This window comes from Hyaena hyaena, unplaced genomic scaffold (assembly GCF_003009895.1).
Source record: "Hyaena hyaena isolate Hyena2069 unplaced genomic scaffold, ASM300989v1 scaffold_674, whole genome shotgun sequence".
In the NCBI taxonomy this organism is placed as follows: Eukaryota; Metazoa; Chordata; class Mammalia; order Carnivora; family Hyaenidae; genus Hyaena; species Hyaena hyaena.
This window is the reverse complement of record NW_024081309.1, coordinates 131,647-146,840: the sequence shown is the minus strand read 5'-3', so window position 1 is coordinate 146,840 and position 15,194 is coordinate 131,647. Positions and strand designations below refer to the sequence as shown.

Below are 15,194 nucleotides of genomic sequence, written 5' to 3'. Positions count from 1 at the left end.
CTATTACTGTTTTCATCACAAGGCCTGAAGGCAGTGATCAGTCCTCCATATGAACTACTGCTGCTGCTGCTGCTGCTTTTGCTCCTTCTCCCTCTCTTCTTCCTCCCCCCCTCCTCCCCCCTTTCTCTTCTTTCTCCCCCTCCCTTTCCTCCTCCCCCTCCCTTCTTCTTGTTATTCTGACAGTGGAAATAGTTCTAAACTGGATGCCACAGGGTTTGAAAGATCATCACATCCTGAGGGCAAACACAGCTATTTCTTAGTTGGACTTTACTGGGCTGTCAACACTAACTTCTCCATACCGCCAGGGACCCAAACAACTGGCCCAAACAAGAGTCCTCGCACCCCATTCTGTCTGTGCGGTAAAAGGATTGTAGGCAATGGCATTGCTCATGCAGGTGATAACCCAGTGCTCCACTTAACGGGGAGAATACTTCTACAGAGGTACAGAGAATGAAAACATTAAGTGGGAAATCAGACATTGCCCCTCACATTCCTTGGATAAAGATGCCACATAAACGATTCACTGGAGTCTGCCCACTCAGCAGAGGGAAAATGATTTTACATAGAAGTGGTTGGTCATCTCATTTTTGCTGTGGAATCAGGGAAAGTCTATGTATATAATAAAAGGAATAGGTGACTGACTCATAGAAATAAAAATACAAATAGGTAGTTAAAAGCAGAAACACCAAATACACGCCAGGAGTCTGGCTGTGAATGGGGACAGAGCAAAGCATAAGAGGAAGTTACCAAATGTTCCTGGTCCTATGCACATGTAGAATCAATAAAGATAGGACCAATAAAATTGATAACCGATACACTGCATTATGCCATAAAGAGATAACTATCCAAAGACGAATGTAGGAAAGGAGGGAAGAAAGCACTGGTTAAACCACCTTTCTATCTGGCTGAGGCAGGGTCAAATATCCTATGATCGAGGCCCATATTAGCTCTGCCGCTTCATACCACATCCCTGAAAAACGAAGGGGAAAGATGGAACAGACCGCTAGTATCTGTGCATGGTGTTAGAAAACACTTTTGAAAACTAATACAGAAAGAAGATTCATTGGCTCCTGTTAGGAAAATTCAGGGCTGAATTACATCGACAGCAATTGGCAGATACCAATCTGCTGGGAAAACAGCAACTGATTTTTCTAGCTGGTTCAATACAGATAATTTCCCTTTCACAGGAAAACAGTAAAAAAAATATTATATATCATATATAATGCGACATTAACATGAAGATAATTAAATCCAGGATTTACAAGAATAATTACCATTCTATGTTAACATTTTTCAAACACCTTAGTTTGCATTTTATTTAGTTAATTAATTTGAGCACCTGCAGCTCCTTTTTATTAGTCCTTTCTGTTGCTTTTTAAAGTCTTCTGTGCTCAGGTGAGGAGAGGGCTTGGGGACAGGCTAAGAAGCCCACAGGGGTCCCAGGGGCTCCCCAAGAGTTCTCTCTTCTCTCCAGCTGATGGCACAGCCTCTGCCCTGTGTCCCTCCACAGGACCTCTCGCTGGGACCCCTACTCCCGATGTCCAGATTGCTTGTCTGTGGGGACAGTGCCAGAGACCGTCTCGTGGACTGTTGGCAAGCCACTGAGACTTGCTGGACTATAAACATCTGGACTATAAAGAGGGCCATGCACTTTAAAGTACAACTAGCATTCTATACATTTTGCCTTACAAACTCAGGAATGCCTTCTGAGGAATGAATGGGTGAGGTGTCAGGGTGGTTTAAAATAAGGAAAACGGTGTGGAGGTTCCTCAGGAAATTAACAATAGAACCCCGCTATGACCCAGCAATAGGGGAGGAAGTTACCCAAGGGATATAGAAATGCTGATGCATAGGTGTACATGTACCCCAATGTTCATAGCAGCACTCTCTACAATAGCTAAAACATGGAAAGAGCCTAAGTGTCCATCAACTGTTTAATGGATCAAGAAGATGTGGTTTATCTTTATTATGGAATACTACATGTCAATGAGAAATAATGAAATCTGGCCATGTGTAGCAACATGGATGGACCTTGAGGGTGTTATGCTGAGCAAAATAAGTCAGGCAGAGAAGGACAGCTACCATATGTTTACATATATAGGTGGATTAGGAGGAAGCTAATGGAGGACCATGGGGGAGATGAAGGGGGGAAATGGTGGGGGAGAGGGAGAGAGGCAAACCATGAGAGACTTTTGAATGCTGAGAACAAACTGAGGACTGATGGGTGTGGGGGGGAAGGGGAAATGGGCATGGAGGAGGGCACTTGTGGGGATGAGCACTGGGTGTTATATGGAAACCAACTTGACAATAAACTATTGGTAAAAAATAAATAAATAAAAATAAAAATAAAATGCCTTAAAAAAATAAAATAAGGTAAAACTCTATCACATGGAGTCCCATAGAACTGAAAGTCAGATGCCAGAAATAATGCTGAGAACCCTACAGTTAGTATCATGATATACACCTGTATATTTCTTTAACAAAACTCAACAGAAAAGATTTTGTTTTGTTAATGTTCATAACACTCCCGGGATCCCAAATGTCATTTTCTTTTCAATGAGGAAACTAAGAAGAGTGCGGATTAGCAATTTTAACTAGATACAGTGAGAAAATTCCATGGTAAAACTTTGTAGCCAGACTTTGTAAATGAGCCCTGAGAGAAGCGAATGTTTGATGACCGTACCTAGCTTTTGCAGAATCTGCCCTCGGATCTGTATGCACACCGACTGCACCAGGACCTTGTCACTTTCGTTTCTGTACAGCCAGGTACCTACACATAAAAGGGAAAAAAGAAAAGTAGTTTTAGCTCCTAATTATCAAGTAAATAGCCCGGTAAAATGAAACTGTTTTCACAGAAGCCTTCATGAGCACATGTGATACAGATTTGAGAGATGATCTCTTCTCTACATTTAAAGAAAGGTCCAAACTCCTCGCTATCATGTACAAGCCTTCACAGAAACAAACTCCTGCCTGGTCTCCAAGTCTCCACACTGACCGTGCTCTGTCATGGCAGCTTCACTTGTGTTCCTTATGTGGGAGATGCCTCTTGTTTCACGGCCTCTGAACTTTCTGCTACCTCTGCCCGGGATCTGCTTTACTCTGGTTCCTGAGGAGACCAGCTTCTCCTGCTTCAGGTCTCAGCCTCAATGTTATTGCCTCCAAGCCCCCCGAGTTAACTTGCTATAGTATTACCCCATGGTCTGTGGTTGCCTAGTAGAGGGTGGGATCCTTCCCATCCAACCAAAGTTGGTTTGGAGGTGGAGACCGATGATTGCACACACACACACACACACACACACACACACACACACACACACTTCAACAAGATATGAAAAGATTTAGTACTGACATAGTGAGCCTTTCTGAGAAGAGGAGACAGGTACCCAAGCTGGTGCATTTGACTTGTGTGAAGAGAGTGGGGAGTGGCTTTGGTTTCTACTGTCATTAGGGTGTGTGCTGGGGTAAAGTCTCCCACAAGCTATGCCTGGTTTACTGATGAGTAGGTTTAAAACAAACCAAAAAACAACCCTCCTTCCCACCAGCCTGTCCAGTTGTGGGATAAAGTGGGTGGCGGAAGGCTGGGGCCTGCAAACTGCCAGTGGTCAAACACCAAAAATAGAGTCAAACTCATTACTATACCCTCCTTGATTCTCTGTCACATCACCCTCTCTATTTTCTCCCTCGCTTTTGATCCATGTATGTGTGCGTGTGTGTGTGTGTGTGTGTGTATGTGCGCATGTGAGGTGTAGAAGATGGGAAGTGTGTATATCATAGGTTAGTGATGGTGGCCACAAATGATGGGTGTGGGGTCAATATCTGTATTCCAAACTGCTTCTCCACTGGAATGTCTACAAGTTTCAAGGTGCTTGGGACCTTATAACCAACCAAGCACACTGAACTTTAAATTCTACTGGAAGTTGTGTTGACCTTACCGGGAAACTTGTTGACTTTAACGCCCAGAATTTCAGGCAAGGTAGCTGAAGGTTTAAATAATTTGTTATCCAACTATTAGATTTGCTTCCTTTCATTTATGATTAAATACTGAAAGAAATCCATTTCAAAATAAGTTATTAAAATACGTACATGGCAAAATCAAATTTATTTTCCAAATCATTTAAACATATAAAGCCATAAATATATTTTTCTCAACTTACAGGCTTTATCTCCACTTACAAGTCTCCTAAAGGCTGCTACTGAGTCCCTTTTGGGGTCCATAGAGTTTCCTGCTTTAACCTCATATTGTTCATTAGATAATACATTTTACAATAAAGCCTGGAAAATTAGAAGCTTTGGTTGTTCTGTTTTGTTTTCATTTTTTTAAAAAATATTTTTTATTTATTTCTAGGAGAGAGAGAGACAGCGTGATCAGGGGAGGGTCAGAGAGAGAGGGAGATACAGACTCTGAAATTGGCTCCAGGCTCTGAGCTGGCAGTCAGCACAGAGCCTGACGCGGGGCTCGAACCCACGAACCGCGAGATCACGACCTAAGCGAAAGTCGGACGCTTAACCGACTAAGCCACCCAGGCGCCCCTGTTTTCATTTTTAATTAGAGAAAATGGAGACACAGAGAAATAAGCTCCTTGACCAAAGCCACTTCATTCATTAATGGCAAAGTCAGTCCCAGCTAGCTCTGGAGACATCTAGTCTACAGCAGCTATTAGGTTGTTGCTTTTAAACTAGAACTTCAGTTCAATTGCAGGTGAAGGTCACTGTGAAGATAGGAAAGCACCTTACCTGTTGCTCCATTGTTGCTTATTAAACTGCTCAGGATATATTCTGCTTTTAAAAGTTTCCCTGAAAAGAAGCAACCAAATGCCACACAATTAGTTCCTGAACATGTGCCTTCAATACTACTAGTAGTTTAAGCTCTCAGAGTAACACACTGTTACCTCTCTTGGAAACATTCTATTTTTAAATTAAAAATCAATAATTACATCATATATCAAAGTAAACAGAAAGATGACATTTCCAGGAATTGGGAAGGTGGGAAGTTGCACAGTATCTGAAATGGCAATTAGATTTACACACACACACACACACACACACACACAAACACTCATTCATATAGAATAAGGCTTGAAAAATAAAGATAAATCTTTATAAAACATGTGTCTTCTTTCTGTGAACAAGACTACTGAAAGGAAGTAAAGAAAGGAGGGAAGGAGGGAGGAAGGAAGAAAGGAAGGAAGGGGAAAACCACTTTCTGAAATCATGAGTTACGGCCTGATTAAAATGTATTCATTCCAATGTGTTTAGAAAGAGAGCAATAACTTGAAATACCTATGTAAATAAATTTTAGCAAAGGTATCTTTATTCTTTTTTTAAAATTTTAAATGTTTTTTATTTATTTCTGAGAGAGAGAGACAGCATGAACAGGGGAGGGACAGAGAGAGAGGGAGACACAGAATCTGAAACAGGCTCCAGGCTCTGAGCTCAGCACAGAGCCCGATAGGGGGTTTGAACCCACGAATTGTGAGATCATGACCTGAGCTGAAGTCAGACGCTTAACCAACTGAGCCACCCAGGCGCCCCAAGGATCTTTACTCTTAAAAGTTATATTTTCTAATTAGGTTTTGCTGATATATAAGGAAGGGTAGTTTTAAAAAATACTGATTTGTATTTGCCAAATTTCCTGAATGTCTTAATTCTAATAATCTGTGTATTTCCTGAAGTTTTCCATGTGGGCAATCATACTGTGCACAAACCCTGCTAATTGTGTTTATTCATTTCTAATCTTTATACCTCTTATTTCTTTTTCTGTTTTCATTGCATTGGGAGGACTTCCAGTTTATGATCAAATAGAAGTAATAATAAGATGCATTTTTTTTCTTGACTTGATTTTAAAAGGAATATTCCTAACTTTTCACCAGTAGTTTTGCCAAAGGTTTCCAGTTGCTTCCTTTTTATCACGTTAAGATGTTCCCTCTTGTGCAGCTATCAGCTTATTGCCTTTCAGCTCCAAATCCATCCTTCATTGCCTGCTTTGCAGTAATGGGAATGGACCTTGTAAATATTTCTCCTTTGACAGCTTTGTCATTAGATGGTGTAGAGAGATGGGGCACCTGGGTGGCTCAGTCTGTTAAACGTCCGACTTGGGCTCAGGTCATGATCTCATAGTTCCTAAGTTCGAGCCCCGCGTCGGGGTCTGTGCTGACAGCTCAGAGCCTGGAGCCTGCTTCAGATTCTGTGTCTCCCTCTCTGTCTGCCCTTCTTCTGCTCATTCTGTCTTTCTCTCCTCTCAAAAATAAATAAACATTAAAAAAAAAAAAGCTGGTGTGGAGAGACTGCAAGGGGAAGACGCTTCTCTTCCTCATGTAGTGTGCCACTCTTGCCAGCCTCCTGCAGTGCTTAGAGCTGCTCCAACTCCTGCCTGCTGCAGCGTTCTGGCTTCTCCTGTGCCTTCCTTCTACAGCACAGGTGGCTTCTCCAGCACCTGGCTCCTCAGAGGTCAGCAGCACCCAGCAGCCAGCAGGGTCCTGCAGCATCCTCTCAGGTGACTTCACAGTGGAGTAAGCGCTGCCTGCCAGTGAGGCACGTCTCGGTGACTGCTTCCTCCCGGTGGTGTTCCGTAAGGGCAGCTTTGTGGTGGCACCTCTCTGAGGATGGCTTCCCTCAGCACCCCAGATGCTGGATTTCTGGTGAGTTCTGCTGGCATAGAAACTCCTTGACTTCTCTGCCATCCAGTGAGCCACGGCTGTGCCTTCTCCAACAAGGTGTTGATCACAGTCCCGGTGTGCCTGGCGGTGTGTCTGCGACATTTTCTTACATGCTCTATCTCAGTACAAGGGATGGTGGTTGTTCTTTACAACTGCTTACTGTGTATTCCTCAGAGTCTTCTTTCCTACTTACTAGCCAATCCTTCATTTATCCCCTGACATATGAATAACTCTTTTATACTGAACGTTCTTTTTTCAAATTAGTGTGTTGTTTCTGTCTCCTGACTGGAAGATGACTAATAACATCTCTAACCCTAGTTTGTATTTTTAACCTAAACGGGTTGGAAATTTTATAAAGCACTGCTCACATCAATTTAGGTGAACATGTAGCTTTCTTGTCTACTCTGTCCGTGAGGTGAATTGAATGAGTTAATTATTATTATTATTACTATCCCTTTTGGTGAACCTTACACCCAATGTGGGGCTTGATCTAAGGACCTCAAGATCAAGAGTCACAGGCTGTACCACCTGAGCCGGCCAGGCAATCCTGAATGAATCAACTTTTATTTATTTATATATTTTTTTGTTTATTTATTTTTGAGAGAGAGAGAGACAACGCATGGGGGAGAGGCAGAGAAAGAGGGAGACACAGAATGTGAAGCAGGATACAGGCTCTGAGCTGTCAGCACAGAGCCCAACTTTGGGTTTGAACTCCCAGACAGTGAGATCATAATGAGCCAAAGTCTGATGCTTAACCAGCTGAGCCACCCAGAAGCCCCTGAATGAATCAACTTTTAAATATTTAACCATCTTTATGTATCTGGAATAAACAGATGACAGCCTTCCTTTACTGTAATGTATTATTATTAATTTAATGTAATGCTGGTCAATTTTTATAATATTTTAAGATTTTTGCACCTGATAAATTATGTAAACAATACTGCCATATAACTTCCTTTTATTTTCATTTTAATTAGTTTGATCTATGCATTTACCAATTATTTTTCTACCATTGCTTTTTGAATCTCCTACTCCATCTGTATAAATTCAACTTCCTTCTTTAATGTGTGCATTCATGAGAGAGATGTCTTGAGAATAATAATTATGTTTAGTCTTTGTCTGAAAACGTCTATTTTGTCCTCACTTTTGAATGATGATGATTTTTGCTGAGTATAGAATTCTAGGCTGAAAAGCTATTTCCTCTCAAAAAAATTTTTTTTGGTAGATTCCACTGCTTTCTGGACTCTGTTATTCCCGATAAGACGCTTTTTGTCAGTCTAAATACAATTCCCACATAAATAATCTGTCTTTTCTCTGTTTCCTTTAAGATTTTCTCATTGTTTGATTTTCTGTAATTCCACCACACTGTGTCTAGGTGATTTTTTATTAAAAATTTTTTTTGCTCAAGTTTGGATCCACCTTTTCTGTGCAAAGACATGTGTTTTCCTCTGATTCCAGTCAAATCTCCCAGAAGTCCTATTCGGCTTACGTGCTTTTTTCATTCTATTCTTCAAGTTTTTAAAATTCCTCTTTCATTTTTTCATCCACCTGACTCTATATGCTTCCTTCTCAGGGTTTTCCTTAAATATAATATCCAGGTCCATCATTTTCTGTCTTGCTGTTTGAACTGTTGCGTGAACACACTCAGGTAGGTCAGTTAGGGGGATGGAACACCTGAGAAACTGGCCTAGGAAGTCTGTCTTTCCTGGGAGAATGTTACTGCTCCCCTGGAAAGGCAGGCACATGGTCAGAGTCTTTGGATCGTCCTTTGCTGGCCTAGTGAGGTTCAGGGAACAGCATCAGTGTTGTCTGGGAGCTAGTTAGACATGCAGACTCTGAGGCCCTGCCACAGACCTGCTTAGTCAAGGATCTGCATTTTCAGTAAGCTGTCCGGGTGCTTCAGCAATGTTTGAGAAGCACTGCTGCCTGCGACTCTTTATCACCGGCCTGAGATGAGATTAAGTGAAAAATGGAGAACAAACGTTCAGAAAATTTTTTTAAACCTTTTGCCAAAGTAATGTTATGACTCTTCGATCTAATAATAAGTACTTTAGACTCATAGTTTTATGTATCTTTTGTTTTTTTTTTTTCATTTTTCTAATAATCTATTTTACTGCATTCACCTCGGTTTAAGCAGCTTGTTGGGCAGGTGGTGTCCTTATCAGCACTTGAAATTCAGGAAGCATCACTGCCAACTGGGAGAGCTGCTGGGTTTTGGCTCTTTCTATCCATCCCCGTGTGGTTACCCTCTTGTAGCCCGGATCGACAAAAAAAAAGGAACTTATGCTGTGCCTGCTTTGTAGGCAATTCCCTACAATTACTATGCTTTCTTGACAACCACACTGATTTTTATTTATTTATTTATTTATTTATTTATTTATTTATTTTTACAAATAGTTTATTGTCAAATTGGTTTCCACATAACACCCAGTGGACAACCACACTGATTTTTAATGTCAATTGCTGTATGTTTTTCTGAAAGTTCTCTTTAGTTCTTTTTAAAAATAGTGAATTCATTTTCTTTTCCTGTTGTGTTCTATTTTTTTATTATTCTTTTTTTAATGTTTACTTTTAATTTTTGAGAGAGAGAAAAACAGAGCATGAGTGGGAGAGAGGCAGAGAGAGAGAGACACACAGAATCCGAAGCAGGCTCCAGGCTCTGAGCTCTCAGCAGAGCCCGATTCAGGACTCGAACTCATGAACCATGAGATCATGATCTGAGTTGAAGTTGGACGCTTAACCGACGGAACCACCCAGGCACCCCTGTGTTCTATTCTTTAAACATACTACTTTTTTAAGCCATTTGAGTCTTGGGGCACATGGGTGGCTCAGTTGCTTAAGCATCTGACTCGATTTTGGCTCAGACCATGAGCTCGTGGTTTGTGCATTCAAGCGTGACTCACCTCAGGCCATGCTATCAGCACAGAGCCCTCTTGGGATTCTTTCTCTCTCCCTCTCTGCCCCTCACCCACTCACACACTCTATCTTAAAATAAATAAATAAACTTAAAAAAAGCCATATTAGGGGTGTCAGACTCTGTACTCATAGCTCGGAGCCTGAGGCCTGCTTCAAATTCAAATTCCCTCTCTCTCTGCTGCTCCTCTGCTTGTGCTCTCTCTCCAAAGTAAATAAATATTAAAAAAAAAAATGAGCCTTTCAGGTTGTTCTATTTTTATATTTTGTTTTGGAGTGCCATGTTTCCTGTTTATTGCACATGGTGTTCTTCTCTCACGTTTCATTTCCTGTGTTGCCTATACAGTTTAATCTAAGAGCACCATCAGCAAGGAATGTTCTCCTGTGGAATTCCTATGCCCCTGGACCATGGATATTTCTCTAGAATATAGTTTTGTACATGATATTCTGCCGAGCCTCCAAAATGGCAGTATTGAACTGTTTTTTTCAGTTAATTATTTGGGGGGAGTCCCTCCTTTGTGGGTAGAGTAAATTTAGACTCCACACTCACATTTGGCACAGTCTTGTGACTTTTATTTATTTATTATTTTGGCCTACTGCCCCAGAGCTTGGGCAGAGAGCAAGCTTCCTTGCCACTTCTGTGGGTGAGCTGGTGGAACCCTCATAGATGGGCACAGCTTTAAGAATTCCAGCTTTGGGGCATCTGGGTGGCTCAGTCAGTTAAGCGTCAGACTTCAGCTCAGGTCATGATCTTGCAGTTTGTGGGTTCGAGCCCTACATTGGGCTCTGTACTGACAGCTCAGTGTCTGGAGCCTGCTTTGGATTCTGTCTCTCTCTCTCTGCCCCTCCCCCTGTTCATGCTCTGTCTCTGTTTCTCAATAATAAATAAATGTTTAAAAAAATTAAACATTCCAGCTTTATGTAAATATTTCACTCCTCACACAGGCCCAAGGTCCTGTCTCTTGTCCCTGCATGAGAATTAAAATGACAGTCCCTTCCCCTAGTCATACCAAGTGTAAACCCCTCTGGCTACAGTGTCATGAGCAGTAGTCTACTGTTCTAACTTTGAACACTTTCTAGCACTTAAAAAATGTATTCACAACATTTATGTAATAAGAGAAGATTATACACTTGCTTAATGCTCCATGTTGATGAAACTGGAGTTTGAACCTTTATCTGTAATTATAGCTTAAAAGGTTTTGCCTCCTAATTTTAGGCAAGAGTGAGCAGGACAGGCCCAGGATGCCCTCCATTGTCTCCGAAACCCCACATGTTGAAATGCCCCGAGCTTTGTCATGTGTTTTGGGTGGATACCAGGTAGGGTGACAGGAGGGGTATGCTGTCCCCTCATGTTACTTTTACTCCTCTTCCTTACTACTTATAATATCATATAGTCACCTCACTCTTCTGACACAGGAGTCCCAGGTGCTGAGGGTGGAGATCCCTTATCATGGCACCTTCTTTACCAGGACACCACTCCTGCTCTAAGTCTCTCTCTCTTTGAGACATCTAGTGTAGGGGGAAGTTCAAGAGTTGTTTGAGGGCAGAAATTCACAAATACGGTAAAACCTGGAATTGCAAATAATTTGCTCTGCAAGTGTTCTCCAAGACAAGCAAATATTTCTAATACATTTTAGCTTGCTAAATGGGCCATGTCTTGCAATACAAGTAAATGTTACATGATCACAAATGAGCCAATGGTTCTTCTCTCTCTCTGAGGAATCGTGGGTGACCATCTCCCATGATCAGATGTTCAGTGTCAGGCTGCGGTGTTTGGCAGAAATCAGTGATTCTTCAGAACGTTGGAAGGTGTCCATAACTGGCACTTCAAAGCACCTATGGAGAGTCCTTTGCTTTTCCATACAAGAGTAAGCTTAGGAATGCTTTGCTTTATTCTAGGTCGGCCTGCCTGCAGATACAGACCCTTTCCTCTACTGCCTTATTGCCAGTAAAATACAGTATATGAAAAGAGTTTATTAATACCGTACTGTATTAATGAAGTCACGAAAGTTTTCAAAATAAGTACATACATGCGGGCGTATACCATGGCCCCCATGCAGAAAAATGTTGAAAAGAAAGGCGGTAACAAGGAGATGATTATGGTGGAAGTTAAGAAGGAAATCACTGAGAAGGTTGAATGACGTATGCTGGTGGCCAAAACTGCAAGATTTTATAAGAAGTCTACGTCTGTGTCTCGTCTGCAGAGGAGAAGGAGAAAAAGATGGAGGAACCCCTCACTTCAAAAGAGATTAGGGAGATGTGTAAAATGTTGGCAGCGCAGAATTTTGTAGAAAAGCACCACCCAAATAAGGCTGTAGCAGTGTGAACGATGAATCTGTTTAACGAGCATGCCATGTCACATTTCCGTGAAATCCCCAAAAAGGGGTAAAAGCAAGTGTCATTGGGTAGGTTCCTTGTCCAAGTTTAACAAAAATAAAAAGATTTCAGTGAGCCAATAGATGCAGTGATTCTCTTTGTGATAGTGAAAGCTGTTCTACAAAGTAACCCTACTCTTTCTTGTCTCCCTCATACCAGCCTTGAAGGATTTCTAAGTAAGTACAGGTTAATTTATTTTTCTTTACATTTTATATTTTCTTTATTATTTTGTTTTATATTCCAGTATTGTAATCACTTTATATGAGTATGTTTGGGTTGGGGAACAAATCATCTGAGTTTCCATTATTTCTTATGGGGAAATTCGCTTTGCTATACAAGTGCTTCGGATTACAAGCATGTTTCTGGAACACAGTATGCTTGCAAACCAAGGTTTTACTCTATTCACTTAACTCTGAGGCTGTGTTTGTGTTCTTGTGGCTCTTCTGGTAGCTTCTTTGAGGAAAAGACAACCCAACTGTTGGGGACTAAGATCTAGAATTTTATCTTAGACGTACGACATGTGAGCAGAAGAGGATATTATTTGTGACGATATCTAGACTTACTTGTCATTAGGGTTGGAAGCATGAGATAAACAACAAAATGAACCAGTGAAAATTTCAGTTTGGCTGCGTAAAGCAAAGCTATCAACAGGACTGTTGACCACTTGACCTCAATTTCCATGTCCCACTTTAGCAATTCTGTACATCATCAACGAGGTCACATTAACTCTGCTCCAAGTTCTAACTGAGGACGACCAATCTGGAAGTCTGCTGTGCACACCCATCCTTCATCACTCTGTTCTCCCCACAGAAGTCTATGCACACACATCATCGCCGTCTGATGCCATCAGAAGGAGCATTAGTTGTTAAGTTTCCCTCATACCCCAAATATTATAAACTCCAAACGCTGTAAAATGTCCCAGGTCAGTATTTCGGAAGGAGGAAAGTTTTCCTAAGTTCCACCCTGTCCCTTCAGTTGCTCTAGAAAAGTAATCAACAGGGACACAATTTACGCACAGCTGCAAGAACTTGAAAGTGAATGAACTTGGGCTTTTGAAAAGTTAACCTTCACAAGCCCATTTCTCTCACGTCCTTTTATCTCTGTGCCTCTCTGCATCCAACAATTGTCCCATTTAGTATAGTCAGTACAGTTCCTTTTCAAAGGAAGTGAAGTAAAGATGTTTTAACCCCTTGAAGACCAGGCTTATTAAAAACAGTAACAATAGCTAAAATCAATTTAAAAAAGGAGCCAGTCCTGTTTCCGGGAAGGGCAACTTGCCTTCTACTTCTGTCTTTTATTCTTTCACTCTTAGAAATGAGAATAGCAGGCTACACATGTTCTAAACCTCGTGGTTATCAGTAATTTAAATAATTCAAAAATTCTATGGAGGTAAACTTCACTGTAATGCATAGCAGGCCCCTTTCCCCTCCAACCCCCCTCTACATTACATCCTAAGTTAGAATGTCAGCCTCATTTTTCATTTCATTCAAAGTGACAGAAGGAAAAAAAAAAAAGATACTTTAAGGCCTAATCAGGTACTGTACCGGTCCCAGGGATGGAAAAAACCCTCAAATTACTTCAGTGGGTTTGTCAGCTCTATTGTTAGCATAGTCAAGTGGCCCTACAGAAAGGAGACAGGAGAACTAAGAGAAAATAGTAGAATTTTAATCTGCTTTTTTAAGGCTCTTGGTCAGAAGTATAGCAATTCAGATACCCCTGTTTGAAAGCAGCAGGACAGATTTGTTAGAAGACAAAAGCTCCAATTAGTATTTTCCACACCCTTTCACAATTTTCTCTACCGCTTTTGGCTCTGAAACCCTTTATGCCAGGGCCTTTGTGCTGGCAAGAGGCGGGTGGAAGGGCACCGCGGGCCGGGGGCGGGGAGAGCCCGCAGCTTGAAAAGATGGCCCGCGGGCCCGGGTGCCCGCCGCGCTCCCCGCGGAAGTCAAGGAGCCCCGGAGGGAAGGCGAGCCCCAGGCCGGACGCCGCCGGGACGGGGAGGGGCCTACCTGCGTTGACCGAGAGTCGGGCTTGGCGAATGACCACCTGCGGGGCGATTGGCGTCGCCGGCTGCAGCTTGTGGAGGCCTCTGGCGACCTGCAGGAGCTGGCCCGACACGTCGAGCCCGTACAGGAACCGGTCGCTTAAGAACACGATGGCAGCTGCGGTGGCGTAGTCGCGGGAGCGGATGGAGGCTTTCAGGGACGCCTGGAGGGGCAACCACGAGACACAGTGAACCGGACAGAAGCCGCGCAGGCACAAGGGGAAGGAGCCTGGAGACCAAGCTCACTCTGCTAGGTGTTTTGATTGAAACGAGAGCCACAAAACCTAGAACTAAGGGGAGACGCATACTTCACTGGGCGGCCGCACTAAAGGAAAAAGAAGGAAAAATCCAATTCAGCTGGGAGATAAAATATTTCTTTTCCCTCACTACATTTCTAAAATTATACAAGTGCTAAACGCATATTTCCTGTTATTAGAAAATCCAAACAACACAAGGTAAAAATGAAAAGTGCTCCTTAGTTAGTCGACTCTTTACATTATTTTTCCCCTCCTCTCTTCAATCTCATTCTCATTCCTCCTTGTAATGGTGTCAGAGGTATCCTTCTAGAAACTTCTACCCTTTTGTGTGTGTTTAGACATTAATTGATTCCTTGTCTTGCCTTGATTTCTCCCCCCTTCTCCTCTCCCTCCTTTTCTCTCATAAATGAGATTACACTAGGCATATTGTTATGCTAGTTGGCTCTTTCAGTCATGGTAACATCTAGAGGAGGGTTCCACATCAGTTCACAACACTCTGCTTCATTTATTGCCTACGTTTTAATTAAGAGGAATACAGAATTTTAGGTAACATTTTAAATTTGATTTATATTCGGTTAATGAATACAACACGAAAAAGAAGAAAACAGGCAGGAAATGAAAGTGTAACATAAAGAATGAGACAAATGAGGCAGAATTTTATGGGAAAACGTCACTTTCGGTCTCATGAGGCGTTATATTAAAGACATTCAAAGTCTTGTAGCTACTAGCATAATTGAGTATCCCACCCAGTAGTACTTTCTCCATTTGCTAAACTAAAGCTGTGTTTTCAGAGTCTGTGAGTCACATATAAAGCCCAGAAGGCATTGCTCATTTTCCTAGTGCAATGTTACTACACAAAGCGCTGCTACATAATCCTAAGTACTAACATTTATTGGATAAAATCTAGGTGCTGGGCACAATGTGAAGTGCATTCCATGTACTAATTCA

At 41.9% G+C, this 15,194-nt stretch overlaps 1 protein-coding gene across 6 annotated transcripts in view; it reads right to left on the bottom strand.

Annotated features, from left to right (window-relative positions):
* ALPK1 (alpha kinase 1) overlaps positions 1-15,194 on the bottom strand; it is a 134,880-nt gene that overhangs the window by 17,133 nt on the left and 102,553 nt on the right. For all 6 annotated transcript variants that reach the window (XM_039217262.1, XM_039217264.1, XM_039217265.1 and 3 more), the window contains 4 exons: positions 13,955-14,153; positions 4,735-4,794; positions 2,684-2,770; positions 894-970 (listed from right to left, as the gene is read on the bottom strand). In XM_039217262.1, the coding sequence (XP_039073193.1) occupies positions 894-970; positions 2,684-2,770; positions 4,735-4,794; positions 13,955-14,153 (423 nt within the window). The remainder of the gene's footprint in view (positions 1-893; positions 971-2,683; positions 2,771-4,734; positions 4,795-13,954; positions 14,154-15,194) is intronic.